Raw genomic sequence first — 27,981 nt, forward strand, 5'->3', positions numbered from 1 at the left:
AACCCTTTCTTTTACTAGTCACTTTTTATTTTGCCAGAATATATTATCAGAGCAATGATCATGAAACTAGGACAGGAAGAGCCCTTTATGGAGCCACATAAAGCACAGCAGAGAGGGAAGGCTGCCTGGGAGCTTCTTAAGGTTTGAGATGCAGAGTGGGGCAGTACCCATGATGCATGCAATAGAACACTCATGTGAATGAAAAGTAACCCCTTGAATCAGACCCACCTTCCCAATCTTTACATTGTTTTCTTTCCTCAATCATGGTGTACCATGAGTGCTTCATTGCATTACACAGTTAGTTCTATTTTTAGCATAATAAATTCATACATTAAAAAAAATCAAGTTGTTAAGCAGAATTCAAGAACCCATGGTTTTCTAGCTAGAAATCTTACCAAACACTCACACATTCAGGTGACGTCTTTCATTTGACTTTGAAGGTACCAGACAGCCTAGTAGCTGACCACTTAAACTTTGGATTTTGAGCTGCAGCAGAGCAGAGAGCTATAAATAGAACTAAAACAATTGAGAGATCATGCTCAGAATGCTTCTAAGGGCCTGGAAAGCAAACATGTCAATCAACAGCCTTTTGAGGAAGCTCATCTGTAAGCCCAGTTTCTTGACCACACTTGTGAAGTCACCTTCAACCCAATTAAGTATGCATTTATCATCTTCCTACCATCGGCACAGAGAAATGATTAATTATTTTGGCATTCACAGTAATGCCATTAATTGAGAAGCATTCATTAACTGGACATGGTGGCTGTTGTATATGAGTGCTACAGTGATTTAACAAGTGACTTACTAGGATTTGATGAGTTCAGATTGCATGAATGGAAGATTAAATGATATATAATTCTGACTGATTATAAGAGAGTGATCAAACAGACATTGAAAAGTAGATTACATGCACAAAGGATTTAAATTGTACATTCTGTGTGAGCCAACAAAATTTCAAAGGAAAATACAAATTGATTTCCATGTTCTCCTAATGAGTTCTTAGGACTGGCATTTTAAAAAGATGTTCAATTCTGATGTGTTTTTCATGTACAATGAAAAATGGAGATCATTCACATGTTTAAATGGACATTATTTCATGCCAGAGACAGGGACATAGATTTGACAAGCCTCATTGTAAATTTTGCTTCAAGTAAGGATTTTATGATTTGATTATAACATTTATAATTTTTATAGCATTATGTCTTTTATTTAGTTTATCTTTCTTATATAGTTTATCATCCTTTATAAAATTTTTTAAAAATACTATGATAGCCTATGAGTTATAGTTATACCTTGTTTATTCATATAAACAAAGGGAATTATTCTACTTAATTATTCTACTCTAGGTTAATGGACCAGTGAGCTTATTAGGGCTACTTTTAGGGGAATGGATGATGATGATTCAAAGGCAGCTGTATCATAAAAACTTAACTTCAGAATGGCTAATGACTTCTGAGGGTTTCATCTCTGGAAGAGTTGATGTGTTACAGTCTTATAGGAAGCTTGGCCAGTTCCTCTCCTGAGATCTTCCTTTCTGCTCATATAACTCTGAGGAGTAGCTTTGTGACTCTTGTAAGTTTCAGAAACTTCCTGAGACTTGTGAGTTGTTAATTTCCTGAGTCTTGCTTATTCTCTCTCTATGACAGGCCATTTTAACTTTCAGGAAAGTGTTATACAACATGAGTATAAGTTATACTTTAAGTTATACATTATCTTTAAATTCTAGATAGAATTTTAAAGGGTAAAAAAAAATCATTTTAAAGTAAATCTCATTTCAAAGTTTGACTAGAAGGGCCTAGTTAAGGTAATATCTCAGTGGCTTTCTTGCTTTTCTCCTGGTACTGCTGTTTTCTGAGATGAACATAGTTTTCTGGAGTCTTCTTTTCAGGACTCTTAAATTCACACATCAAAACCTAATTTGTAACTGTGTCATCAGGAAGCAAGGGCTTTGGAAGGTGATTAGGTTGTGAGGGTGGAGTCCTAGTAAATGCAATTAATGTTCATATATAAAGGAGCACTTGTCACCCAGCAATGCCTTACTTCTTCTTCCATAGGAGGACACAGTGAGAGATGGCCATTGATGAACCAAGAGATAGCTTTCACCACACACCAGCTTGCCTGGTACCTAGAACTTTCCAGAGAGATAAGTTTCTCTTATTTCAAAGTTAACAGCCAATAGTAGTTTCTCCAGAAGCCGATATATGAACACCTCATTTTACATAGATATTGTTTGTTTGTGTTACTTTTGCTGATGGTCATGATGATGATGGAGGTAATGATGACAGTGGTTGTTATGATGGTAATGATAGCAGTGATGATTCATAAAGACCTTATCTGTTTGTGCTCCAATAAAATCTTTGCTCATATTAAGACCCCCTGTCAAAACAACTATAAGAATAGGTACTGTTATTATTTCTATTTCAGAAAGGAGTCTAAGGCACACATGTTACTTAGGTTCTTTCTCTTCTTCCAGGTCCTCTAGAAGGTGAGCTGCTCTGATAACCACCCAGCTTTGTCTACAACAAAGAACAGAAAGAGAGGGTGTGATAGAATTAGTATTTTGTTCAAATGAGAAGGTAGCTGATCAGATGGCTAATGTGGTAGAATGGTACAAGAGAGAATATTTCAATTCAGAGAAATTGCTACCCAAAACCAGCCTTGGGAAAAGGAGTATTATAGTATGGGTACTTTTCTGAAAACTAATTGAGCAAAAATACAGCATTTAAGGCTAGCACCAAGTTCCATTCTAACTTAGGAAGAACTCTCTGTCCATACTTTTTTTTTTTTTTTTTTTTTTTTTGACTTTTAAGGAGTATTCTTAGACATTGCATTTTTAGCGTTCTTTGTAGGTTAGAGACTGGTGATTGAGTGGGATGGTGGTGGTAACATTGCTGTATATGACAGCAGTATATGCTGAGAATAAAACTGCATTGAGATGTCAGCAAGTTGACTGTATCTTTTTCCTAGAATGTCCTTACATTATCTATTTTTTTCCCTTAAAGCAAAATGACAATATGCAATTTCCATAGTCATTTGGTTAGGTGTGACTCATTTGGTGATTTAGAAGAACAAGAAAGTCAATATGTACCATTGTGTCCCCTAATTCAGAAAGCATATTTGGCTAGATTAGCAGTTCTCAACCTGTGGTCATGATTCTTTTCACAGTGTTCGTATATCAGATATAATATTAGCATATCTGTAGAATAATAGTAGTAAAGTTACCATTATGAAGTAGCAATGAAAATATTTTTATAGTTTGGATCACTACAATGTGGTGAATTGTATTAAAGGGTTTCAGCATTAGGAAGGTTGAGAACCACTGGGCTAGAGCTTATTCAGAAAATCAGAGATCCTGTTTGGGCAAACTGTCCCCTCAAACAATTTCCAACTTTAAGCATCACAACCCACAAGTGTGCCCAGGGAGGCAGCAGTTTGTAGAGTGCTTGGCCAGCATGCACAGAGTCCTGGGTTGGCTCTCTAGCTCCCAATACAGTGGATGTGGTGATGTGCACCTATAATCCCAGCATACTGAAGGCAAAGGCAGCAGGACTGGAAGGTACAAGATCATCCTTGACTACCTAGTAGAGGCCAATGGTTACCTCAAAAACAAAGCAAAAAAAAAAAAAAAAAAAAAAAAAAAGGACAACAAAACATTAAAAGCAAGCAAATGAAAAGTGACCACCAACCTTTTAGGTAGAGACTGATGAAAAACTTTGTGTAGAGAAGATGAAAAGATGGTCACCATGTTCTTCCCTGGATGTGGCACAATTGTATAGCACATGGGCTGAACAACATAAACCCCATTTATCTCCATTTGAGGACCAGGTCTGATTTAAGAAAAGAAGACCTTAGACACCAGCTCCAGGAACAGACCATAAGTCCCAGGAACTAGGCCATAAGACACCAGCTCCAGGAACAAGGACATAAAACCCACTCCCAAAAAAACATCCAGGGATAACAAGAATGGGAAAATATCCTATCCCAGGATGGGCTATCTGTGCTGGGAAATCCTTTCTCATCCTGTTGTTAAACATTTATGACATAGTAATGCAGACCACTGACCACCTGGCACAAACCAATCAGAAGCCGACCCCTGTGATCTCCCCAGCACCCACCAATGAAATTTTAGATTACCTAACTCACTTTCTAAATATAGAAGAACTAATTTAGTAGCCAATCAAAGTTATACTAATGTCACTGCTTTGGCTCCTACCAGTCACACTAGAGATTACCTAATCCTTCTAGAGAGTTCTCCTGGTTCCCTATAAGAAGGCCGGCATGACTTTGTCTGGGGTTGCTATTTTGAAGAGTGGTTGACTCCTGCATGGTGGTTGTTTCTGCAGAATAAACATTCTTTGTCTTTGCATACTATCTGAGTCTAAGGTTTTCCTTCAGTGATTTTTGTACCCTCACAGAGGAACATTTTGTTTGTTTGTTTGTTTTTGTTTGTTTGTTGTTTATTTGTTTTTTGAGACAGAGTTTCTCTGTGTAGCTCTGGCTGTCCTGGAACTCATTCTGTAGACCAGGCTGGCCTCGAACTCAGAAATCTACCTGCCTCTACTTCCCAAGTGCTGGGATTAAAGGTGTGCACCACCACTGCCCGGTTTAAGGGGACATTTTTGAAAGAGCTTATCTAGTACCTCCTGCCAATTTACCTCCTGGTCTAGATTTCATTCTACGAAAAACAGGACTGAAGAACAGCTGAATTCCTGTGGTCCAGGGATATTAGGTAGTCTTGTTTTGTTAGCCCTGAATTTGATCTTGCCTGGAGCTCACATTCAAAAGTAAGCTCTTTGCTCCAGGCTTTAAACTGTCAAAAGATTTGATTTCTTCAGTTTTGTGGCTGACTCCCCAAGTCTTGGGTCACAGATGCAGACAGAATCCTTTCTTACTTATTCCGCTTTGCTCTAAGCCCAGCCTGCCTTCCTAACAGGTTGACACAGTTATGCCATTCCACCCCGTGTCTTTGGAACAAGACATGGCCATTGTGAGCTGGCTTTCCTAGTATCTTGAGCTAATACCAGAGCCTTAGGTCTGCAGCTGGAAGCTGCTATTTGAAAACCTCCATGTTTTGAGTCTTCCTGAGTTCAGAACAGTATTTATAAGTTTTAGGCTTGTGCCAAATGACTCCAAACCGTAACAGGCAAACTTGGTGCAATCTATTTTGAGCACCCACAGCTCAAGAAGTTATGGTTGGAATTTTTATTTTCCATGTACGCTTTCTCTTTAAGAGGAAGGAAAATGATCTTGAACCAAACGACTGGAGTGAGATGTGCAAATCCCCTTTGCTGTTAATCCCAATGAGGTGTTAACTACAAAGTCCATTTAAGACTCTTTAGTGTTAGCCTTAGAGAAGGCAGTAAAATAAACAGCTAATGGCCTGAAGCCAGCCGTTCTCTGCACATTAATTGATGCTTGACCACTGCATTCCAAGGATAATGGCTGGGCCCTCCTTCACTTCTCCTTTGCACCAAGGGGGGCTGCTGCAAGAGGCCCTGTAATGATTGGAGAACCCTTTCTTACTGTGTTAATGAGCATCCCTAGGCAACAGCAAGAGCAGACTGTGTGCATTTGTGTTGGGAAGATGGGGAGGAAGGAGAGGAAAAATGGAGGTGGGGGATGGGGAAGCCCAAATTTTATTTGACATCCTAACTAGTACTTGGGGGTGTTAACAGATCCCTGGATAGCCTTTGCAGAGTTGCCTTCATTAGGGTTTTAGACCTCAGCAGGGAAATCATCCAGCCACATACCAGATAGAAGGGAGCCAATCAACATCTGTTTTCCTTCACCTCCCCCATCCCAACACACACACACACACAGACCAACACTTCCCTCTATAATATAGTCAAAGTCCCAACCTTCTGCAGTTCTCTAAGAAATCTCTCGGTGGTGGCTCACACCTGCAGCTCGGGTATTCACAAACTGAGGCAGGAGGACTGCTGTGAAATCAAGGATAGCCTGGGTACTGCAGAGACTCTGTCTCAAACAAAGTGCAACAACAAATTATCTAGCAGACCAAAATTCAAATTACCATTCCACCAAAAAAAAAAAAAAAGAAGAATTAAAAGTGAAATAGAAATCTTAACTTTTCTCCCCAATTGAAAACGTCTTACAGGAATTTCTTATTTAGTATGATTATGGCCTAGTATTGATGTGAACTCAATTTACAGGCTGGTGTAGGGGCTCATGCCTTTAGTCCCAACACTTGGGAGACAGGGGCAGGAGGATCTCTGTGAGTTTGAAGTCAGTCTGGTATCCAGTAAACTCCAGGACAGCCATGATTACATAGAGAGGCCCTGTCTCATCAAACAAACAAACAAACAAACAAACCACAAAACAAGCAAATGAACCACACAGTTTACCTACAGATATTGCATTTCTGGTCTTGGTGTGGAGTTCCATTCTTCCTCTCTTCTCTTTCATACTGTGCTCTTCTTTGTTCCTGTACATTTGCTGCTGTGCATGTTCAGATGGTTCCAAGTACTATCTTAGGGTTTTACTGCTGTGAACAGACACCACGACCAAGGCAACTCTTATAAGGACAACATTTAATTGGGGCTGGGTTAAAAGTTCAGAGGTTCAGTTTATTATCGTTAAAGCAGGAGCATGGCAGCATCCAGGCAGGCATGATGCAGGAGGAGCTGAGAGTTCCACATCTTGTTCTAAAGGCAAACAGAAGACTGACTTCCAGGGAGCTAGGATGAGAGTCCTAAGACCTTGCCTACAATGACGCATTTTCTCCAATAAGGCCACCTCTACTCCAGCAAGGCCACACTTCCTGATACTGCTACTTCCTGGGCCAATCATAGTCAAACCACCACATTTACATAAGCCCTCAGATTCCCAACTACCCATGTCATGTGTCTGACCATCAGTTTTGACTGTTCCATTGGGGATCTCATCAGTATTTGGGGACTAGAGGTTACCTATGACTATGTGGTCAGCCTGACACTCATGTACACGTGGGCAACTCTAATTGGACTCTAATTGTGTGTGTGTGTGTGTGTGTGCGTGCGTGCGCGCATTGTGATTATAAGAGAAGAGCACATGAGAGGTACATGAGAGGGAGGATACTGGAGGAATTGGAGGGTGTGCAGAAGAATGGATATGATCAAAATGCAGTGCATCATTTATGAAATTCTCCAACAATACAAAGAATGATTACTCTTTTATTCAAATATCTATCTATCTATCTATCTATCTATCTATCTATCTATCTATCTATCGGGTTTTTTGAGACAGGTTTCTCTGTATAGCCTTGGCTGTCCTGGAACTCACTCTGTAGACCAGGCTGGCCTCAAATTCAGAGAACCACCTGCCTCTGCCTCTTGAGTGCTGGGATTAAAGGCATGTGTCACCATGCATGACTGAAAAATGAAATTTTAAAAAGAGAAAATATAAAAAAAATTGTCAGATGTATTTTCAAGTTGTTTCTTCTTTGTGATTTCTTCATGTACAACAACCTATGAATATTCATATGTTTAAAACAGAAAAACATTTCAAATTTACTATATTTAAGGGAGAAGTCCTGATGCGCTTACTTGCCCCTCCTGTCTACCAGATATCTGAGGTATTTATATTGGGCGTGAGGTTTTCTTCCCCTCTCTTTGTCCAGTGTACAGGAAAGACTTGGGTCAGTTTCCCTTTTTCTCACCTAACTCCTCCTGTCTCTCTTTTCATGACTAATTTATCCTATCTTTCTCTCTTGCTTTTAGTTTCTGCCAGAGTGCAGCTAGAGCACCTTCTTAGACTCCTGTGTGGCTCAAATTCCAGAGTGTTTGAAAAGACCTCAGAAAATCCTGTCGTTGACAGAAGCCAGCTCCACAGCTCCTACCCATTTGCAACTTGTGTCTGGCTCCTGGCTTTTAGGGTTCTGAGTGTGAGCCAGCCTGCATTAGGACTTGCATTATAAATCAGCACTGGGAGAACACAGCTCTCACCCCCTAAGGGGATGACAGGTAGTTTATTCTGGAGAGACCATGGCCTGGGAGCACAGACTCAAGTTACCCAAGATATCCTGTTCCAACGTGGTAACGGTTTCATGAAATTTTTATAGTAACAGGACAAAGAATAGTGTAAATCAAGATGCTTTTCAAATATAGCGGTGGGAAGCACAAGTAGGTAGGTTACGACAAAGGAAGGGGAATTTTTGCTAGAAGTCTTAGATCCTATCATGACCATCATAGCTTTTGAATTGGTGGAAGCTAGGGCTCTATTTGTATTTACCCAAATGATTTACCTAATGTAAGCCACAAAGATATTAGGTCAAAAGACAAAGGTGGGCAATAAACTGCTATTTTGGAGTTAACCATAGCTCAAGGCGCAACATTCCAACTCTCTACAATCATCGAGGATCTAATAAGTCTATCAGCCATGTGGTATGTTTAATGTAGATGTGTCTCCCCCCTACTTCATTCATAATATGTTGATTTTATATCACCAGAAAAGGAAAAGTAGTGCCATGTGTTCTGAGTATGCTAGAAGTATCTGTCTATGAAAGGGACATACTGGCTTCTATCGGCTCTCGAATGATCCCAACCCCAAAGAGACACTTTTTTTTTTTTAGTCAATTCTGTTTCATTTCAGGACCGTCCTGCTGCTTCTTGTAAGGACACAGTTCCTGCCCTGGGTATATGGAGTTTCTCTAGGGCTCCTTCACTCTGACTTAGCTGCTGTTTGATGGAAACATTGGACAATACTGCTCTCACTCTGGGTTATCCCAGGCATTTCTGTCATCAAAGGGAGGCGCCGAAGCTTAGTGAATTTGCACTCCTACTTGGAAGGAGCAACTGGCCACTGCTCTTATCACACGTGCACGGGGCCTTGCACATGAGCTCCTCATTCCAGTGACTCAGTTTAAGAGACTGCAGGACATAGTAGGCAGCACTAGGTATCATGGCGCATGCAGAGCAGTTTGAGAAGACTATTCGTGTTTTGTGTGAGTATATGTGCATGTATAAGTGTGAGTCCATGTGTGAACACACGTATGTGGGTATGTGGTCATGTGTGTGTGTTCATACAGGTGTATGTATTTGTTCATACATGTGTATGTGTGTGTGCATGTGTGTGTGGACCGGAGGTTGACATAGGTTGTCCTCCTCAATTGCCTTCATGTTTTCCCATGTTATGTGTATAGGTGTCTTGTGTGCATATATGTCTATGTAATAAGTGCATGCAATGCCTATAGAGGGCAGAAAAGGGCACGGATGCTCTGAGACTAGATGCAGATGGTTGTAAGCCTCCTTGTGAATGTTGGGATTCAAACCCAGGTCTTCTGCAAGAGTATCCATCGCTCTCAACCACTATTAGTCTCCCCAATACCAATTGCTCTTATTTCCCCGCCCCCCAGACAATCTTTTACTGACTCTAGAATTCACTGCCTTGGCTCGACTGACTGGCCAGCAAGCCCCATGGGTTATCTCGTATCTCCTCCCCACCGTGGGGTTTACAGACAGAGTCTCCATCCCTGGCTTCTCTCCCGTCGTCTGCTTTTTAAAAATGTGAGCTGAACTTAGGACTTCACCCCCGCACAGCTAAGGCTTTACTAACAAAGCCATCTCCCTCCCCCCCTCTCCCAGCTGCCAAATTGCAGAGTTTGTTTAAGCAAATGCCTCTAGTGCAGATTTAAAACAGAGGTGCTTTCTTTCCACACACACCAAAAAAAAAAAAAAATCATAAATATAGTCAGCAGAAGAAGCTGTTTGCTTAAAAGACGATTTTTCAATAATTAAAGTTGATACCATAGTCAATGGAGTCCTCAGGTGGGCAGGGCCTGGGGATAGTTAGCTAGCTAGTTTATAGCTAATTCTTACATTTAATTGGGGCAGGTAGAGCTTCATTAATAGTTTAGTAATGCCTTTAAGGCCCCAGTACTCATGGCCTGATTAAATCTATACAGGGAGCACAGAGTTCTTTCTTTCTGAGTTGTGCTAAGACGTTCAGATATCTATAGTGAGCATGAGAGCAAACATCAGTTGCTTGGATTCCAAAACCAAGTGAATAAAATATACTCTGGGAGGCTCACATGTATGCCTCTCTTTCTAAATGATTGTCCTGTCAATAGCCTTGTGCTGTAACTTAGATTAGTTTTTCTACCAGATTCTTAACTGGAAGCACATGTCTGAATTTAGAGGGGGAACCTTTCTTTCTTTCTTTCTTTCTTTCTTTCTTTCTTTCTTTCTTTCTTTCTTTCTTTCTTTCTTTCTTTCTTTCTTTCTTTCTCTCTTTTTCTTTCCTTCTTCCCTCCTTTCATCCTCCCTCCCTCCCTCTCTCCCTCCTTCTCTCCCTCCCTTTCTCCCTCCCTCTTTCCTTTCTTCTTTTCTTCCTCCCTTCTTTCTTTTTTTTAAATTCAAGTTTATTGAGTACTTAGCCTTTTGTTGTTGTTGTTTTTGTTTTTTGTTTTTGTTTGAGAAAGGGTTTCTCTGTGTAGCCCTGGCTGTCCTGGAACTCACTCTGTAGATGAGGCTGGCCTTGAATTTAGAGATCCACATGCCTCCGACTCCCACATGCTGGCGTCAAAGGTGTGTGCCACCACCATCTGGCTAATCTTTTTCTTTTTGACTTATACACTTATGTGAGTGTCTGAGTGTGAGAAAGTGCATATGTGAGTGCAGGTACCCATGGGTCCAGAGAGGGCCTTAGATTCCCTGGCACTGGAACTACAGGTAGTTAGTTGGGAGCTGCGAAATATGGGTGCTGAGAACTGAACTCAGGTCTTCTGCAAAGAACAACAAGCGTCTTAACCACTGAGCCATCTCTTTAGCTCCTAGGAATCTTAAAACAAAACAAAATAACAAGACAAAACAAAATATGTCTGCCAGGATCCTAGTCATGCATATTGGGGTCTGGAAATAACGTGGTTTAGAGAATGTTCTGCAAGATTTTGAAGCCTCTTTCTTCATTTCTGGGAATCGGACCCATCCTATGGATGCTAGACAATTCTTTTACCACTGAGCTATAGCTCCAGCTCCATGTCTGCACTGTATTTAAAATAAAGTCTTACTAAATTGCCCAGCCTGGCCTTGAAGTTGTGATAATCCTACAGCCTCTTGCGTAGCCAGAATTACAGCTCTGTACTACAAGGCCTGGCTGAAGTGGCTAGTGCTAACATTAGTTAAGGAATCACTACTCCTGACTGAAAAGTGTAGGGTGACAGAAAGCAAGGGTGATTTGTCTTTGTCCTTTTAGTCCACTTGGCTGCCTCATTTGTAGAAATGGATTCTGTCAATGCTCAGTGAGGAACTGGAAGCAAATTATGTAGAAAGCTACACCTTGTGTACTTTTAACTGTGCCCTGGTTTAAATTATTGTTAGCTAAGTGAATTTTCTAGTTAAATAGAATTTTAAAATACAGTCTTTGGAAGAAAGCCTGTTCTGTATAATTGTAGAACATTATGTGGTCTGAATGCTTAGTGAACAGATGATGCAGATTTTTAAAAGTTAAAAGTATTTAATGTGAAACTTGAGAACAAAGACACGAAAAGGTTTTTAATAATGACTGATACCATATCTTGTCTCTATTATTTTATGGTAAAAATGTCACTTGGGGGTAAGATCTCAGTGTTTTTCACTCACCCTTTGTCTACCCAGGGTCATCATAAGTTGATAATAACCTAGTATTGCTGCATTCCAATGATCGCTGTTCTTGAGCGTTTGAGTAGGACATGGGCTGGTGTGATGGCTCAGTTGGTGAAGTGCTTGCTTTGTAAGCATATGACTTTGACCCTAGAATCCATACAATAAAAGTTGGGCATGGCAATGATATCTGCTTTCAATTCCAGAGGTGGGGAAGAGGGAACAGCTGGATCCCTGAGGCTTGCTGGTCAACCAGTCTTGCCTTCCTGGTGTGTTCCAGGTAAAGGAGAGACATTGCCTTAAAACAATGGTTGAAAACCTCTGAGGAACAGCACCTGAGGTTGTTATAAGCCTCCTCATGGACATGCATACACATGAATGTGCACGGCATGTACTTAGTATACATCCCCCAAGTGGGTATAGTACATATTTTATAAGGTATTCTGGAACTCTTTTGTGGGCACTGCCTTTGCTTCTTTGTCTCTGTGTACCCATGTCGTAACCTGTTACCCATCCCTTCTTCAAGGCTTGTTCTTTCCCACCACAAGAAGAAGCCATCTATGACCAAATAGTCAGGGACTGGAACATGTTGTAAAGTTGAGCATGGGTAGACCCAGCCAATCTCAGGATGGGCTGGAGTATTAAGGAAAAGCCCCCAAGTGAGATGAGATCAGAGCTGGATCCCCGTGGTTTTCAAAGTGGGGAGAAGGAGTATTGCCAGCAAGGGAGAGTGGCAATAGTGTTTGCAGAGTTGGGACGAGCAGGATGTTTTTGCATAGTGCAGAGGCGCCATGGAACAAGGCATTTATTTCCTTTCTCCCTTAAGCCTGTGTACACCAGAGGTTCAGTAGGAAATGCTAGGAAGAAAGCCATCTGCTCCTCATGAACTAAGACACCACTCTACACTAGAAATGGGTTTCTGGTCTCCACTGAGACACCAAGTTGACACCATGGCTTTGGAAAGGGGCAGTCATCATCCTAATCCTGTAGAGGATATGGGGAGCTGATACAGTGTCAGCAAGGCTTGCCTGAATGTTCAGGAAATACAGGAGTGCAGCCCAGAAACTAATTCCTCACAGCTGTGAGGAGTAGCTAGTTCTGAAAGCCAGGGCCTCATCAACATTCCTGACAACCCATTTGTGCCATCAGGGACTCTGAGAACCGTGGCACCTTATAACTCCTTTCATCCCCGCAATTCAAGGTCTGCTTCACACTTTACTCTGTGACCGCCCTCCACTTAGCATTTAAAAGAATGGAAAGTGAACCCAGTGTGTCAAGAAACGCTTTGAACAAATCTGAGGTAATGAGCCTTAGGAATAATACACCACACCCCTGGGGTGTGAGGAAGTCTAAATTGAGAATATGCTATTTGGAAGGTTACTAATTTCTCGTCCTCAGAAGCAACACGTTCTTGAGTGACTGTCATTAAGGAGAGGATGCTGACTTCTGTACAGGCAAGGCAGACCCAAAGCATCCTGTTTCTCACCCAGGTTCTTATTGGACTGCATTGTGCTGATGAGAAAGAATCAGTGTGCATTCCTGTGCCTTGGGACAGTGAGGGGACTGGATTGTTAAGAGTTTGCTTACAGTGACCATGAAACCCTTCTGGAACTATGTATACAGGTGCCTCACCTGTCAAAGCCTGTATGAACTTGTGATCCCTGAAGCTTAACAGTGAATCTAAAATTTGAAATTATATCACACATGGCTGTGAAATGAATATAGGGCTTACACACAAAAGAATGAACTTTTTCCTTGTTTTCTTTATATATATTTAATGGTGTTATACATATATATCCAGAAGCTCTCTTTACATATGAGTGTGCATATGTGTGTGTGTATATGTGAGAGAGACAGAGACAGAGACAGAGAGACACAGAGAGAGAGACAGAGAGAGAAAGGGAGAGAGAGAGTCAGAGAGAGCGTGTGTGTGTGTGTAAGAGAGAGAGAGAGAGAGAGAGAGAGAGAGAGAGAGAGAGAGAGAGAGCGAGCAAGCACACAGAAGAACATGTCAGAGCTCTTGGATCTAGAGGAACAGATAGATATGAGTTGCCCAATGTGACACCCACTGAGGTGGGGTGATACAAGGTGGGACCTTCTGAAATTTCCAGACCTTTTGACTAGAAGACCAGGAGGAGGAAGCAGTGAGTAATACATGCATTTTCTCCGTGGGTGAAGACCAGCGTGTAAAGTCAGAAGTTGAATTCTAAGGTAAAGCGCAGAGATGGGACTGTCAGACAAAGCGTCTTTCACAGGACAAGGGCAGGATCGCAACAAGATATGATGGATGAGCCTGGTGCTTCTCTTCTTTGTCCTTGGCAATTTCCCATGATGCATGGAGGGAACTGGTGCACCTTAAAGACCCGAGGTCTGAATGGACAGAAGCTGTGTTCCTTATTTATCCCTTCATGTTATTGTGTGATTCGACCTTCAGACTAAATTCTGTCTGGATAAAATTCTAGTCTTACAGAAAGTATGTTAGGATAGTTTTCTTACATTTTCTGATGTTCTGTTTTCTTTTAGGTTTTGTGAATGATTCTGTTGCTAAGTCCATTGTGGCTTTGCGTTTAACGCTCGTGGTGAAGGCTAGCAACTGTGTGCCCGGGGACAGCCACTCAAATGACTTAGAGTGTTCGGGAAAAGGAAAATGTGTCACGAAGCCATCAGAGGTAAGGGGACATCAGGTAGCTTCTAAATATATATTAATATATCTAAACAAATATGTATTTGTGTGTGTATATACATACATATACACTTGTAACTGTAGGCAGCATAACGTTGTGGGTTTCTGAATGATTTTTAAAATCATTGGAATAAGAAGGTCTAGGTATAGAGAGAGCTTCTTGAATTAGTGTGAAGGAGAGATGTCTTTTGCTAGAAGACTCAAGAGAAATGGAAGAAAGCAAAGGCCCTCAGAGTCATTTCTTTTCAGGTTTTGAAATCGGCAGTTCCCTCCTCAGGCTAGTTACAGAGATGAGAGAGTAGCAGGAGAAGGTGTGGACAAGAGGCTGACCCAGTAGACTTCATCCTTTGAGGAGCCGGTATGATAGACTCTAGAGGACCTGAGTCCTGTTGCCCATTTTCTTTGGCATCCGTGGTCACGTGACATTAGGGTATGGGACACAGGCCTGCAGTTTTCTCTTCTGCCACCTTCTTGTTATTGACAAGAGTCCAGCTATCAGATCAGCAAAGGGCCACGACAGCCACTGGGGCCATTGTCCCTGTCTAGGATTCCCTCCAAACCTTTCAGATATGCTCCAGGCTCCGCATGAAGAGCCCAACAAGGGCACCAATGTTTTTATCTGGGTGCCTGTTCCCTTGGGGGCACCCATTTCTTCCGCCATTCCCCACTTCTGCCTCCAGTGTAGTCTTATTTTTCTCTCCACTTATACCCACACTTCCACCAGTGGAATATGCAAACGTGGACTCCCCAAACAGCACAAGACAGTCATTTGTTTTAGACTGATTTTAAGAGAGGAGAAGCTAAATTTTCTTGGATGATGTTAGCATATTTCATAAGAGAGTCGTGGGCTTTGATGAGTGAAGGGAACGAACCGGGTTAACTGACAAAAGGAAGAGAAAGGCTTTCGAATATCACCTGTCAAATGAAAAAATACGTGAGTTTACTGTTTTAGACATGGTATTGCGATTGCTGAAATATACCACTCTTATAAGTTCTCTGGAAGAGTCAGAATGTGGTAAGGAACTCAGTTGAAGGTGGGAATGGAAATTTCTGGTAAGTCTTAGGAAACAGATATGAGGATAAACCAGAGCCAAAGCTGTTTCCTTCTTAGTGAGGAGGAGAAAGATTGTGGACAAATGGGAGGCGAGGCAATTAAGCAGACCTTACAAAGCCAAGACGAGCTTCAGTGGATACCCCTTGACACCAGTATGTTCCCTTTCCTGAGGGAGATCTCTTTTATTCATGCATTTTATGGGGGAAATGCAGAAGATCCCCAGTCTTTCCTCATGATGTGAGAGCTGAGCTGAGGACTGTGGAAGAGACGATGTGTCTCTTGACAGTGATGCAGAGCCTACTTGGTGAAGCAGTCCCAGAAGACGGCTGAGACATGATGGGAAGTGTCATGGCTTCCACGTGAGCCTACAGGGAAGACACACACAGTGCCAAGCCCTGCTGTCCCCACTGCTCTGTGCTGAGGGCTGATTAGCTCTGAAAGAGGCAGTGTCAGTAAGAGTGAACGATTTGAAATGAGCACTGTGACTCTTGAAGGTTTTTTAAAATGTATTTTGTGTTATTTTTTTAAAATTAGTCTACAAAGTAACCAGTTTCCTTAGGACACACTCATACTCCATCCTTTGTGGTTGACCTGCCCTTCCTGAACCCATCTCCCACCCCCCATCCCCTGATTGCACTCTTTCAACCCCCCAATATCTTCCCTTTTCATTTTCATATCATGTGTGTTCTATCACCCGCCCACCTCTTTCTCTTTCTCGTTCTCCCTTTCCCGGTGCCCTTTCTGGTTTCCTGGCCTCTGCCCACACTCCGACACATAAACACGCATGTGTAGACATCAGAAGCTAGGATCCACATATGAGATTTTGTCTTCCTGGGTCTAAACTACTTCACTTAATATGACATCTCCCGGTTCCATCCATTTGCTGAAAGTTTTGTTCTTTGTAACAGTTGACTGTTTCTGTCATGGGTACACTTAGCACATTTTTACGATTCATCCATCTGTTGATGGGCATCTAGGTTGATTCCATTTCCTGCGCTCTTTATTGTGACCATAGCAGCGGTAAACATGGCTGAGCAAGTGTCTCTGTGGTAGGATGTGGAGTCCTCTGAATGTATGCCCAGGAGTGGAATAGCTGGGTCAGTGTCTGATAAAGTTGGAGGCCTCATTTTGAGCTCCGTTGCCTAATGGCTGTCCCTTTGGGGAAATGTTTATTTAACCAGAGGCCAGTTATTATCTTGTAGTGACATGTTGGGGAAAATATATGTACAGAGGATGCAGGACTCATGTGTGGAAACGCTAGCCAGGAAAATCTACTTGCATTCAGAGTCACTGAAAAGGCTTGAGAGCTATTTAGCACCTGGCAGGTAACTTAGAAAACCTTGCCAAACAGATGGGGAAAAGGCTTGGTGAAGAGTCACACTTATCTTAGCAGATCATTTCAGAGGAAGGTCATCTTTACTAGAGATGCCGGCTTCTCTGAAGAGCTTCCAGCGCTGTGTAGCTATCACTGCCTCCAGCTGATGTCATCTCTCAGTGCCAGGTCAATTGTGGAGTCTCACTGCTGTTTGCTTTGCATTTACCCTCTGAACGCTGTGAACAGTCATTGTATCTTATCTGAGCATTTTCATGGTGGTCTGTGCATGTGTTTGTGTTCATATGTAGTTGCATGTTTGCTTGTGTGTGAGATATGCACTTGTATGTTTCCTTGTGCATGTGATGGTCAGAGGCCAACCTCGGGTATCTTCCTCAGTCCCTCTCATTTAGATTTTTGAGTCAGGGTCTCTCACTGAGATTAGGGTTCATCCATTAAACTAGACTGACTAGGCAATGAGCTTCAACGATCTTGTCTCCGGAGTGCTGGAACCACAGGTATACCCCACTGTGTTCTTGGAACTGGACTTGGATCCACATGCTTGTCCTGCAAACACTCTACAGACTGAATGGTGTCCCCAGCCCCCACAGTCAATTATCAACATGTTTCTTGGAGATCTATGACTGTGTGGTATGTGTTATCTGGGAAGGAAAAGTCTCCTGTAGACAGAGCAGCTAGCTATGACAAGAAAAGGGGAAAGGAGGCTGTGTGTGTGTGTGTATGTGTGTGCGTGCGCGTTTGTGTATGTGTTTTCTTGAGTCTTGTGTCTTTTCGTGACCTTTGCTGGGCAGTTACAGTGACTTAAATATTGATCCAATGCAAGGGACCACTGTCACTGTGTTTCTTTTTATTGTTCCTTAAAGTCAAAATTACACAGTTCAGCCTTCCACTCCATGCAAGAATCTACTTCATAGCATGAGGCAAATAGAACTGTATTTGGTGATTTGGTTTTATTGTTTCTAATCTTTTTATATTGTTTTATCGGCTCATTCGTCCAAATAAGAGCAATTCTGTTATTGCTGCAGCACTTTCATTGAGTAGGTGAACTCATTTCTTTCCTGTCAGATGTGTTTTGGTGAGGGGATAGTTCTCAATTCCAGGTTGACTGGTGGCTGTGGTTTCTCTTCCTAGATATGCTGCTATTTCTAGAAGGGCCCTTTAATAGAAGGAAGGGAGATTTGTGTTGATCTTGTGCCTCATGGAAAGAACTAGATGGTTAGCTACCTATTTCTCTCATTGAACTTACTTACCAAGATTGATACCTACTGTCAACTGCCAACTTTGAAGATGATTGTCTGTTCATACACCCCCTCCCAGTGTGTATGTGTGGGCATGTATATAAACATATGCATATATAGACATCAGAGGCCAACCTTGGGTATCATTCCTCCAGAACTGTCCACTCTGTTTCTTGATGAAAGCTTTCATTCTGGCCTGGATCTCACCAAGTGTGCTTGGCTATGTGGCCAGTGATCCCCAGGAATCGACCTATTTTTCCCTTACCAATGCTAGCATGATAAATGCTTGCTACCACACCTGTTTTTTCCTCTTTATTTTTATTATTTTGTTCTTATTTTTCTTTACTTATTAACTTTCCATCCAACGTCTTGCCCCCCTCCCAGTTACCCTCTTCCACAATTTCCCACTCTCCTGCTCTGAGTGAATGTGGGTTCTAGGGATTGAACCCAAGTCCTCATGCAAGGCAAGCACTTTTATGACTCTCCCCAGCTCTCCTTGATTATCTCACAGGTATTCTTTCATCAGGAAGGCAGCATGGGGCCTTTGAGTCTGCTTGCATCCCCAAGATGGCATGGACCTTGCTTCTCTATGGTGAGAGGCTGGTTAGGACCTTTCAACTACGTGGACCCAGAGGATGGCCTAGATATGAATTCAGGCCACTGTGAAGTCTTGAATCTAGTGGCCGGAACCTGAGAACTGGAGGCTGCAGAAATAACTGTAGTTGAGTCCCAAGACCGTCTGCAACAGAACCAGGGTGAACAATGTTTGAAGATCATCTGCTGTTGGAATTTCTTCTGGGTGGGGGACATGAGCTTTCTGTTCCAGGCTAGTCTTATCCTGATTGATGAAGCCCACTCATTATGGAGAACAATCTTGCCTTGCTCAGAATCTACTGATTTCAGTGTAAATCTCACTCATAAGCATCTTTGCAGAAGAAAATCCAGAATAATGGGTGGCCAAATATATAGGCATGGTGGCCTGGCCAAATTAATGTGTGAAATTAACTATCACAAGAGTCTCGCTATATCACTAATTCAGTTGTCTCTTTATATGCAGTTAGTTAGTTGTCTTATACACAAGGCTAAGAGAATTTTCAAGAAATTCTATTGCCTAAGAACAGCCTGAAGCCGTTGACAGAAGGTTGCTTTTCAGCCTGTCACTCAGACTCCGATGCTCTAGCTGTGTGATGGAAGGGAAGGTAGATTGCAGACAGTGGTTTCGTGAATAGAGCGTAGAGTGTATTCACCACTGCCTTTTCTCTTGCTGATTTCCCATGGTGAATGTGCAACATGTTCTCAAGGATTGTACTGTGAATTTCCACATGGAATTACTCCCTCGGAATAACGAACTCAGGACAGGGAAGTGTTTGGATGTAACAATGGCTGTCCTCTTGCTTTCCCACGTGTATGCTTTGTCTCCATCAGTAGGAAAAGTAGAATGAGACCACTTTCAGACAGATACCTAGAAGCTTCCCTAGCTCTTTGCCTTAAGAGTCAATCCACTGTCCTTAGGCTTTGAAGTAAAGACACCAGAGCTACACCCTGAGAGAGAACTCAGCTGGAACTGTTCTTGTGTCCTATGAAACTGTGTCCTAGTTTGGTCTCCGGCCGTGGAACTGGAGTCCTGAGCTAGTGGTATCTCCCTCCCTACTCATGAAGTAGTCGTATGCTTATGTTCTCTGGAGTCCCGTCTGACATAATGTTGGACTGACTTCTATGTGGCTCCAGAATTACACCCTTGAATCATTGGCTTGAACCAATCTACTATTTGATGTCCTATTTTCTGTCCCACGTGGTCTAGGTGAGACACTGCTCTCCTAGGGCCCTGACTGCCTTATGTCGGTTCCCTTTTCCTTCCACACAAGCTGGTGTTTCTTGATAGAGCTTCCAGGGTATTCTGGCTTGCTCCTGTCTGAGCTCATTTGCAAGTAAGGATGGGAACGTATAAACAGCATTTTTTAAAGCTTCCTGGCCCCACCCCAACCTTCGCACCCTTCTGGCTTCAGATCTCTGTGATTTTGTTCTTGTTTATAGTGATTTCCCTCTGAAAATTAACCTGTCTGCCTATCCTCTGGATCCTGTCCTCCTAACTTTCCCATGTAACTAAGTTATAGTCTCAGGGAACAATTCCAGCTGAGTTCTCTCTCAGTGTGTGACTGGTGTCCCGGCCTCAAAGTCCAAGGATAGTGGGCTGATTGATTCCTAAGGCAAAAAGCTAGGGCAACTGTCTTGGAGTTAAGGTTCAATAAACTCCAAATATCCTTCTTTCTGGGAGTATCACTAAGAAGTTTCTTTCACGTCTGGTAGTATTTTCCTAATCTTCCAGGCGTGGGGCTTTTGATCTGTGCTCTTGTATGCCTGTCATGATTTGTATTCACATTCACCTTGTGCCTGGCTTCCTGACTGTCTGACTAGGACCTAGGCTTCTTTAGGCTCTGGGGTACACAGAACGGGTCTGGAAAGACATGGCCTGCATGTCTAGAAGGAGCTAGAAGGACTTGGGGGCAGCATGCTGGAGGAGTTACTGATGAAGTAGAGCACACTTGGAGAACTTTCCAAGTGTTTCATGAGAGCCCAGAGAAACATCTGTGATAGGCCTGAGATCACCAGGGAGTGGAGGACGGCATCCCCATAGTCTGCGATGATAGGTTCCCTGACATTAGCACTGAATCATTTTGCATCCAGTACAAGTAGCATAGCCCTTCACATGTGGGAGCTGCTACAGGAGGGTGATCTCAACAAGGAAAATAAATCTAAGAGCAGACATGTGATAGGGAACCAGTTCTTCAAGTAGACATGTAAAAATCAGTTCTAAATTTAACATCGAACTCCCTCACAATCAACTGGTCAGTTTTGAAAAATAAGGCATCAGAGACAATACTTCCTGGTCGAAGATTCACAGTTAGCCAGGCCCAGAAAGTTTTAGGCACCAGTGACGACTATAAGCATCACAGCCCTTTCCTTACCTTTTCAGAAAGGAACAGGTCAAAATGGTTGGACTGGTGAACGCTTTGATGCTGTTCTTCAGTTGGTTTGGACACCATAGGTGAGGATTTCTGTAGGGGGCAGTGGCATGTGCACAGAAGGGCAGACATAGATGTCAGAGTCACTTACCGCCATTGATCTAAGAGCTGACTCTTCTACATTATTAGTGCAAGGAAGAGGCCCTCATGAGGCCTTGAGAAAAAGGGTACTCTGACCTGGCTGGGGTGTGAGAGAGTAATGGGGTGGAAGGGAAGATGAGGAGCCTCACAATGAGTCAAGGGAATAGACTGCTTTTAGCATTGAAGGGTAGCTGGCTGCCAATCATTAGGATGCAGGGGGCCTTTACACTGTCAGTTTAGTGTGTGATAGGGTCAGGTCTGCCAGAACTCTGGAGAAATTTCTCCTTGAAGTAGGGAGCAAGACACAACCAGAGAGGGTGCTAAGTGAAGTAATGGTGACATGTGTCTGATGAACCAGTTAGTAGGTGGGCACATGATAGAATGAAAAAAAAAAAAGAATTGTTATTATTGTAAAACAGTGTTTTTGTTAAGAGGGAGGCTAGGTCTTTCTGTTTTGTTTTGTTTTCTACATAGAGTAACTTAACTCATTAAGAGCTTCCAGCCTGGGCCAGGGAGATGACTCAGAGGATAAGTATTGAGGACTTGAGTTCAGATCCCAATTTCCACAAAAGAAACTGGCTGTGTTAGTGTGTACCTATAATTCCAGTGCAACTGAGAGAGAAACAGATCTCTGGGCCTGCTGACCAGTCAGCTTTATTGAATTGTTGAGTTCCCGGTTCAGTAAGAGACTCTATCTCAAAAAAATTAGATGGGAAAAAAATTAGATGGGGAATGTTTGAAGAAGACCCCAGTCATTGATCTCTGGCCTACATATACATGTGCATGCATATACGCATGTGTACACGTGTACGCGCGCGCACAGACACAAAATAAAATAAAATAAAATAAAATAAAATAAAATAAAATAAAATAAAATAAAATACCTTTTGAGTCACAGGGTATATGCTTGGGATGTGAGGCTAAAGCCAAGGTGCTGGTAGCTTATTAATAGCTAATGGAAGGGAATGAGGTCTCAGATTTTATTTGCAGAGATTGCCTTGTGGACCTCAGAGAAGAAATATTTTTGTAAATAATAAAATATAAGTATTAGAAATGCATTAACTACAGAGATCATCAAAGTAAGTGCGGCCCAGCTGTCACGTTGCTTTTTAATGGGCAGTGCTAAGTTTGTCTCGGATTGCCTCAGTTCCTGTTTGAATTATCACAATCAGTGCTGGTATAATTAAAAGGCCATCTCGGCCTTTCATGTCCTGGAACAGAAGGAAAACAGCATCACTGCCTGTGTAAAAGCATGGTGACATACTTGAATGATGTATTGTAAATTATTTCAAGAGAGGATTCTAAATTACACCTCGAAGGACAGATGGTCACGGTGTGCTTTCTAATTGACACCAGTGACTTCTGTAAGGTTGAAATGTATCTATCTTTGGGGTCTAAACATTGCAGAGACACTGTGGAGGGCTGGTAGCCTTCCAAACACCATCGTTGGTGAAGATTGTAGTATTGGTTGACATTTTGAGGGTCATAGAATTTAGAATAGAGGTGTTGTTTCTTTTTTGAGGCACTTATTTTATTTTAAACACCAAGGAAACCAATATGCAAGACAGATTGAAGTCATTTGCCCAAGGCCTAAGAGCTAATTCATGATAGAGAAGGGTGAAGAGAAATTCCTGAACTTTTAGTCCCCTGTTTTGGGGCACATTGTCTGTTCTTCCTGCCACGTGTCGCCCTCCCTCTGCCTCTAAAAATTATTTAGAGTTTTTACTTTTTGTTTTTTATGGGATGGGGTATCATGTAGCCCAGGCTGGCCTTGCACTCATTATGTATCTGAGGATAACCTTGAGCTCTGCCTTCACTCCCATATACCTAGCTGCACACATCTCTTAGGACACCCAGGTGACAGCAGTCCCTTCTGCTTGCGCTCCGTCCTCGAGTGATGCACGGTTTATAAGAAAATCCAGATCTAAGATGGAAATGCATGTTTTGGTCTCTTGGTATTACCTTACATATTTAGGCATAACATTTCTCAAGCATTCATGTGCACACAAATTCTGTAAGAAGGACCTTATCCAACTATATGATCTGACCCCAGGGATCTGGAGTTGGACCAGAGATGAAGCCAAGGGGGAAAATCAGGATATTGAGGGCATGCTGTCATAGCTTCTCAGAGGGGAGTCAGCTGACCTCTTCCACAATTTTCTTCGGTATATATTTTACCAGGGACTCAGCTCTTTAAAGAGAAGTTTGAGAAAATAATAGTTGGTGCTCTGTATATTATGACACAAGGAAGACTTCACAAAAAGAAGAGATGTTCTTTTTGGAATCATGTCAGGGGAATAACTAGAGTTTATTAATTCCTACCTTTGTGTGTGTGTGTGTGTGTGTGTAGCACTTGTGCACATGCGCAAACACACACATATGCCTATATATTTGCATGTGTATATGTGTGTGCCCAAATGTGCACATAGATGCATATGTGAGCATGTGGAGGGCAGAGGTTGACATCAGATGTCTTCCTAAGACATCCTCTACCTTATGTTTTTAAGACAGGGCTTCTCGCTGGACCTGGAGCTCCCCCATGGCTGGTCTCTGGCTTGCTGGCAAGCCACAGGGACTTTCCATGCCTGCCCTCTCTGTGTTGGGATTATGAGGTGCTACACTCAGATTGGAATTTGGGTCTCATGGTTGTGTGCTGAGTATTTTCCTACCTCCCCAGCCCATAATCCAACACAAGAGCAATAAACACAACAGTAAAGGTCTGCTTAGACTCTTTCTCCTGAGAGATGAGAACCCATCCTGAGAAGGCTGACAGGAGTGCTTTCCTTGCTTCTGCCTCTCTGAAGAGCTGAGTTTTCAGTTCATAAGTCCAGGCACTGACAGTCCTGCTGGAAAGAGGTAGCTAAGCATCTGTGCACCTGGATGGCATCCACAGGACAGTGAGGGGCCTTCGCTTAGAGACCTGAGAATTGTCCTCAGGTCTTGATCCCAGAGCTGAGGTTAATTAGTTGATCCCTTAGAGGGTTTGTTTACCCTCCCCAACTTCCAGACCCCTCAGCCACTGTGACCTGAGCATTTAGTCTGTTAGCCATTCACTCCCATTTCTTCTGTGACTTTACCTTACAGTCCAAGCCTCGTCCCAATCTGTGGAGTGTTGGTGACTCCCTAGTGGCCATTTATTTGTGTCTGCGGACACAGCTGTTAGGGAATACAACAGCTGAGCTAATCTGAAATGGGACAGAGCCACCAGCAGGCTCTGGCGTTGGCTTCTAATGTGTCCATATGGAAAGCATTGTTGTAGGCTGTTTTCCTACCACTGACCATTATACACCACATTAAAGAGTGGGAATATGATCTGTGGAACGCATTGCTTGATGATTGGAATATTACACAGCAGCTTATGTAAACAAAGACAGCTTGACTGACTGACTGACTGATTTTTCCTAAGGTAGGAAAGTGTAGGTAGATAAGGCTGTGTAGCCCTGGCCATCCTGAAATTATTGCTTAGACCAGGCTTGCCTTGAACTTTAGAATAATCATCCTGCCTCTACTTTCCGAATATTGGATTACAGATGTATATTGGGGTGTGTGTGTGTGTGTGTGTGTAAGTCTATGCTATGACATACTTATGAAGGTCAGAGGACAACTTGTGGGGGTTGGTTTCCTTTCACCATGTGGGTCTCAGGAACTATTAAACTCAAGTCATCATTCTTAGTGGAACTTAGTCCACTGAGCCATCTTGTTGGCCTGGAAGACAGCTTTCATATCAGCAGGTGACACTGTCTTGTGAATCACAATAGTCTATGCAGCCTGTGTGGCCAAAATGCTGTGGTGGAGTGGGACATGTGGGGTGTCCGTGTGCCTATAAGCTTTACACTTGGGAGGAAGAGACAGGCTGATGGTCAGTTGGAGGCCAGATTGAGCTAAATAGCAAGATCCTGTCTCGAAGCAAAATAGAGCTAAACGAGTCAAAACCAGACAGAACACATCAAAATGGTTCCGTGGACAACCGCAGTGGAGGCAGAGCTACTGGCCCTGCTGAGCAGTCGGTACCCTGACAGGCCTTCCATGTCTCTCCTGAGCACTTGACCCATTTTTGTCAGCTGAGTTACAGACTCTCCTGAAAACTTTTTCTGGATGCCAAGTCAGTACAGTAGTTCTCTTTATAAAGCTGTCTGCTGTCACCTGTCTCAGCGGCTCTCAGACTTTTATTTACTTATCTTGATCTTAGGCCTCTATTGCATTCTTAATGAAGTAGCTTCTGAAGGCTGATTCTATCTATTGGTACCTACTGCAGAAATGGGTTGAAGGAAAAAATTATCCATCCATTGAATTAATAAACTCCTCAGGCATTCACATAAACAATGCCTTCTAGATGAAAAAAAAATAGCTGCATTTCTCAAAACAACAATAAAATATGTAGTGAGAGAGTGGCTTTTTTTTTTCTTTTGCAAAATTCTTCAAGGTCTGGCTTTAAAGAAAGCAGCTGGAGTTTTGCAGATTTACAGATTGCTTTTCCATGCAATCTGTCACCATGTGGTGTTTTGGTTTCGGTCTGGGAAGGAAATCAGCCTCACGTGGGCGTTAAGTTGGAGAAAGGACAAAAGTTTTAATAGCCTTTTCAATAATAGTGGATATTCTTGAAAAGTCTACAGAACTTGACAAGTGGCGAATTCTTAAAGGTTAATTGAATGTGGATGGGATCTGAGACTCTATCAATAAACTTTTGTTACATGACAATCTGCTGGTCTGTGTACAACTGTTTTGCTCATGAATGGGGCCTGAGGTATCTCCCATCAATCATATGGAAAATATCGCCTTGCTGAGTTATAACTGAGCTTCCAAATGTTGATACACTCTGTGATACTGTATCAAGAAAATTAATAGCACCAGAATCTCATCAGACAAGCTGTTAAGTTTTGGGAATCTGCCAAGGTTTCAGTGGAAGATAACAACTTTTTGCAACTCTCTAATTTGTCCTTGGAAGCCTGGAGTTTTATCTCTGACAACCAAAACTCTTGGTTATTGTCCTAAAAGTGACAGGCTGACTTTGTTCATTTGAGAGAATAAAATGTCTGCACATAGGCAGGCTTGGGTAAATACAGTTTGTCTTTTTTGTCACTCTTTTAAGGAAAAGGGTGGTAAAGAGTATTTGCTTGAGGTGACCTTTGATCACCAAGGTAAAGATGTATTCCTCCTTTACCTTTAGGTCTAGCAGAATGTTTAGATTTGTGCTTGAGGGCTGAGAGATTCTAGCTTCATAACCTTTGTCCCTTTAGAACATTCCAAGTAGACCTGACATTCCCCCTGGCCATCCTAGATGATGGTGAGGCTCCCAAGAGAACTGTGACGTGGCTGCCATTGCTATGAACGATGGGCAAGTTTCTTGCTGTAGTTTGTATCTTTAGTACCAAGGTCAATATGGAAAATGACTCATCTTTTTTTCCTTCTTCTCTTCTTCCTTCTCCTTCTTCTTCTCCTTTTGCTCCTGCTCTTTTCCCCCTTCATTTTCTGCATCTTTAATATTTTGTTTTTCATTTGTAAACACCTCAACTTTAGTTTTGCCGATATGGCAAAATCCGACCTCCAAAGAGCTCCAAAGTCTCCCCTGTCCTAGGGCAGCAGATTGGACTCCTGGGCTGTTGTCAAGAAATCAAATTAAATGCTCCTGAAAGCTCCCTTAAAGAGAAAACAAAAGCCAGCCAATTAGAATGATGAAGAGCTTCAAAAATATTTAAAGGCACGGTTCTGTTGAATATCCCCGTCCTTCTAGATAGGAGGAGGAAGGGGCAAGCTTTGATTCTTTAGTTCTACCTGGAGTCTGGAGCTTTTCTCCAGTGACATACCTGAGAACCCACTCTGGGTCAAGCTGCAGGGAAGACAGGGAGAAGGACAGGAAGAAAGGGGATCATAGAGGGACAGGATCATAGAGGGGATGGGGAGCTGGCAACCTGTGTGGCTTTATTGTTTTAATAAGTTTGGTTTTGAGGAGAGAGAAGACGAGGAATGGAAGCCCAGGAAGAAAGGAGGGCTTTTATTGAAGGACACAGGATGCAGCACACTGAAATCAGACACAGGGAAGAAACTACACTGGGGGAAGTGGAGATGGGTGGAGTGGAAGCAAAGGATGAGAGATGGACTCGATGGAGACAGGGAGAGATACGAGAAAAATGGCGAGAGTCTCCTTGTCTGAGGCAAGTGATATTAGAGAGAAGGCTGGTCAGAGGCATTATGAATCCTTTAACGTTATAATTTAAGCGAAAAAGAAACCACATGGACGTAACACATTAACAATGACAGGCCTCCGTTGCCTCTGTCTAGTTTCAACGACTTTGACCATGCCAAGGTAAAGCCTCATCGCCATCAACACTCCCCACTGCTCCTTTCCCTACTTCCTGCAATCTTTACATCTCCATGGCTATGTTATTCTGGAGCCTTTGAATGGAATCCTATCGAGTGGACCCTTGGTGTGTATTTCCCAGTCCATGCCTGTTGTAGAATGCTTTAGTACTCTATTCCTTTATACAGTTGAATAATTTTAACATTCCATCAAAGGAGATCACAAGTTCTGTGTCCCTTATCTAAAATGCTAGCAGCTAAAAGTGGTTTGGAATTGTAGACTCTTGGAAACGAGACCCAATTCTAAATCAGAGATTCATTTATGTTTCATTTACACCTTATCCACATATTTTTTGTTTTGTTTTGTTCTTTCAAGACAGGGTTTCTTTGTGTAGCCCTGGACCAGCGTGTCCTCAAACTCAGAGATTCACCTATCTCTGCCTCCCAAGTTAAAGGTATGCACTACCACCACCCGGCATTGTCCAGATATCTTGAAGGCAATTTTATTAAGTATTTTAAATAGCCTGAATGTTTTGACTGCTGCCTCTTTCTGTAGGGGTTCCCAGTTGCAGGGCGTGTCCTTCCTCCACTAAGGTTTGGACTTTGGAGCTCCTTGGAAATTGGATTTTCAGATAGGGATGCTTACCATGATTTAGTTGTTTGTTATTGAGGGGCATTGTGTTATTTTTCTCCTTTGCT

The 27,981-nt window shown here is 42.4% G+C and overlaps 1 protein-coding gene across 1 annotated transcript in view; it reads left to right on the top strand.

Moving 5' to 3' along the window:
• Positions 1 to 27,981, top strand: part of Dner (delta/notch like EGF repeat containing) — a 295,828-nt gene that overhangs the window by 128,399 nt on the left and 139,448 nt on the right. Inside the window, exon 5 of the mRNA XM_052192619.1 lies at positions 14,097 to 14,242. Within this exon, the coding sequence (XP_052048579.1) occupies positions 14,097 to 14,242 (146 nt within the window). The remainder of the gene's footprint in view (positions 1 to 14,096; positions 14,243 to 27,981) is intronic.

This window comes from Apodemus sylvaticus, chromosome 9, assembly GCF_947179515.1.
Source record: "Apodemus sylvaticus chromosome 9, mApoSyl1.1, whole genome shotgun sequence".
Classification (NCBI taxonomy): domain Eukaryota; kingdom Metazoa; phylum Chordata; class Mammalia; order Rodentia; family Muridae; genus Apodemus; species Apodemus sylvaticus.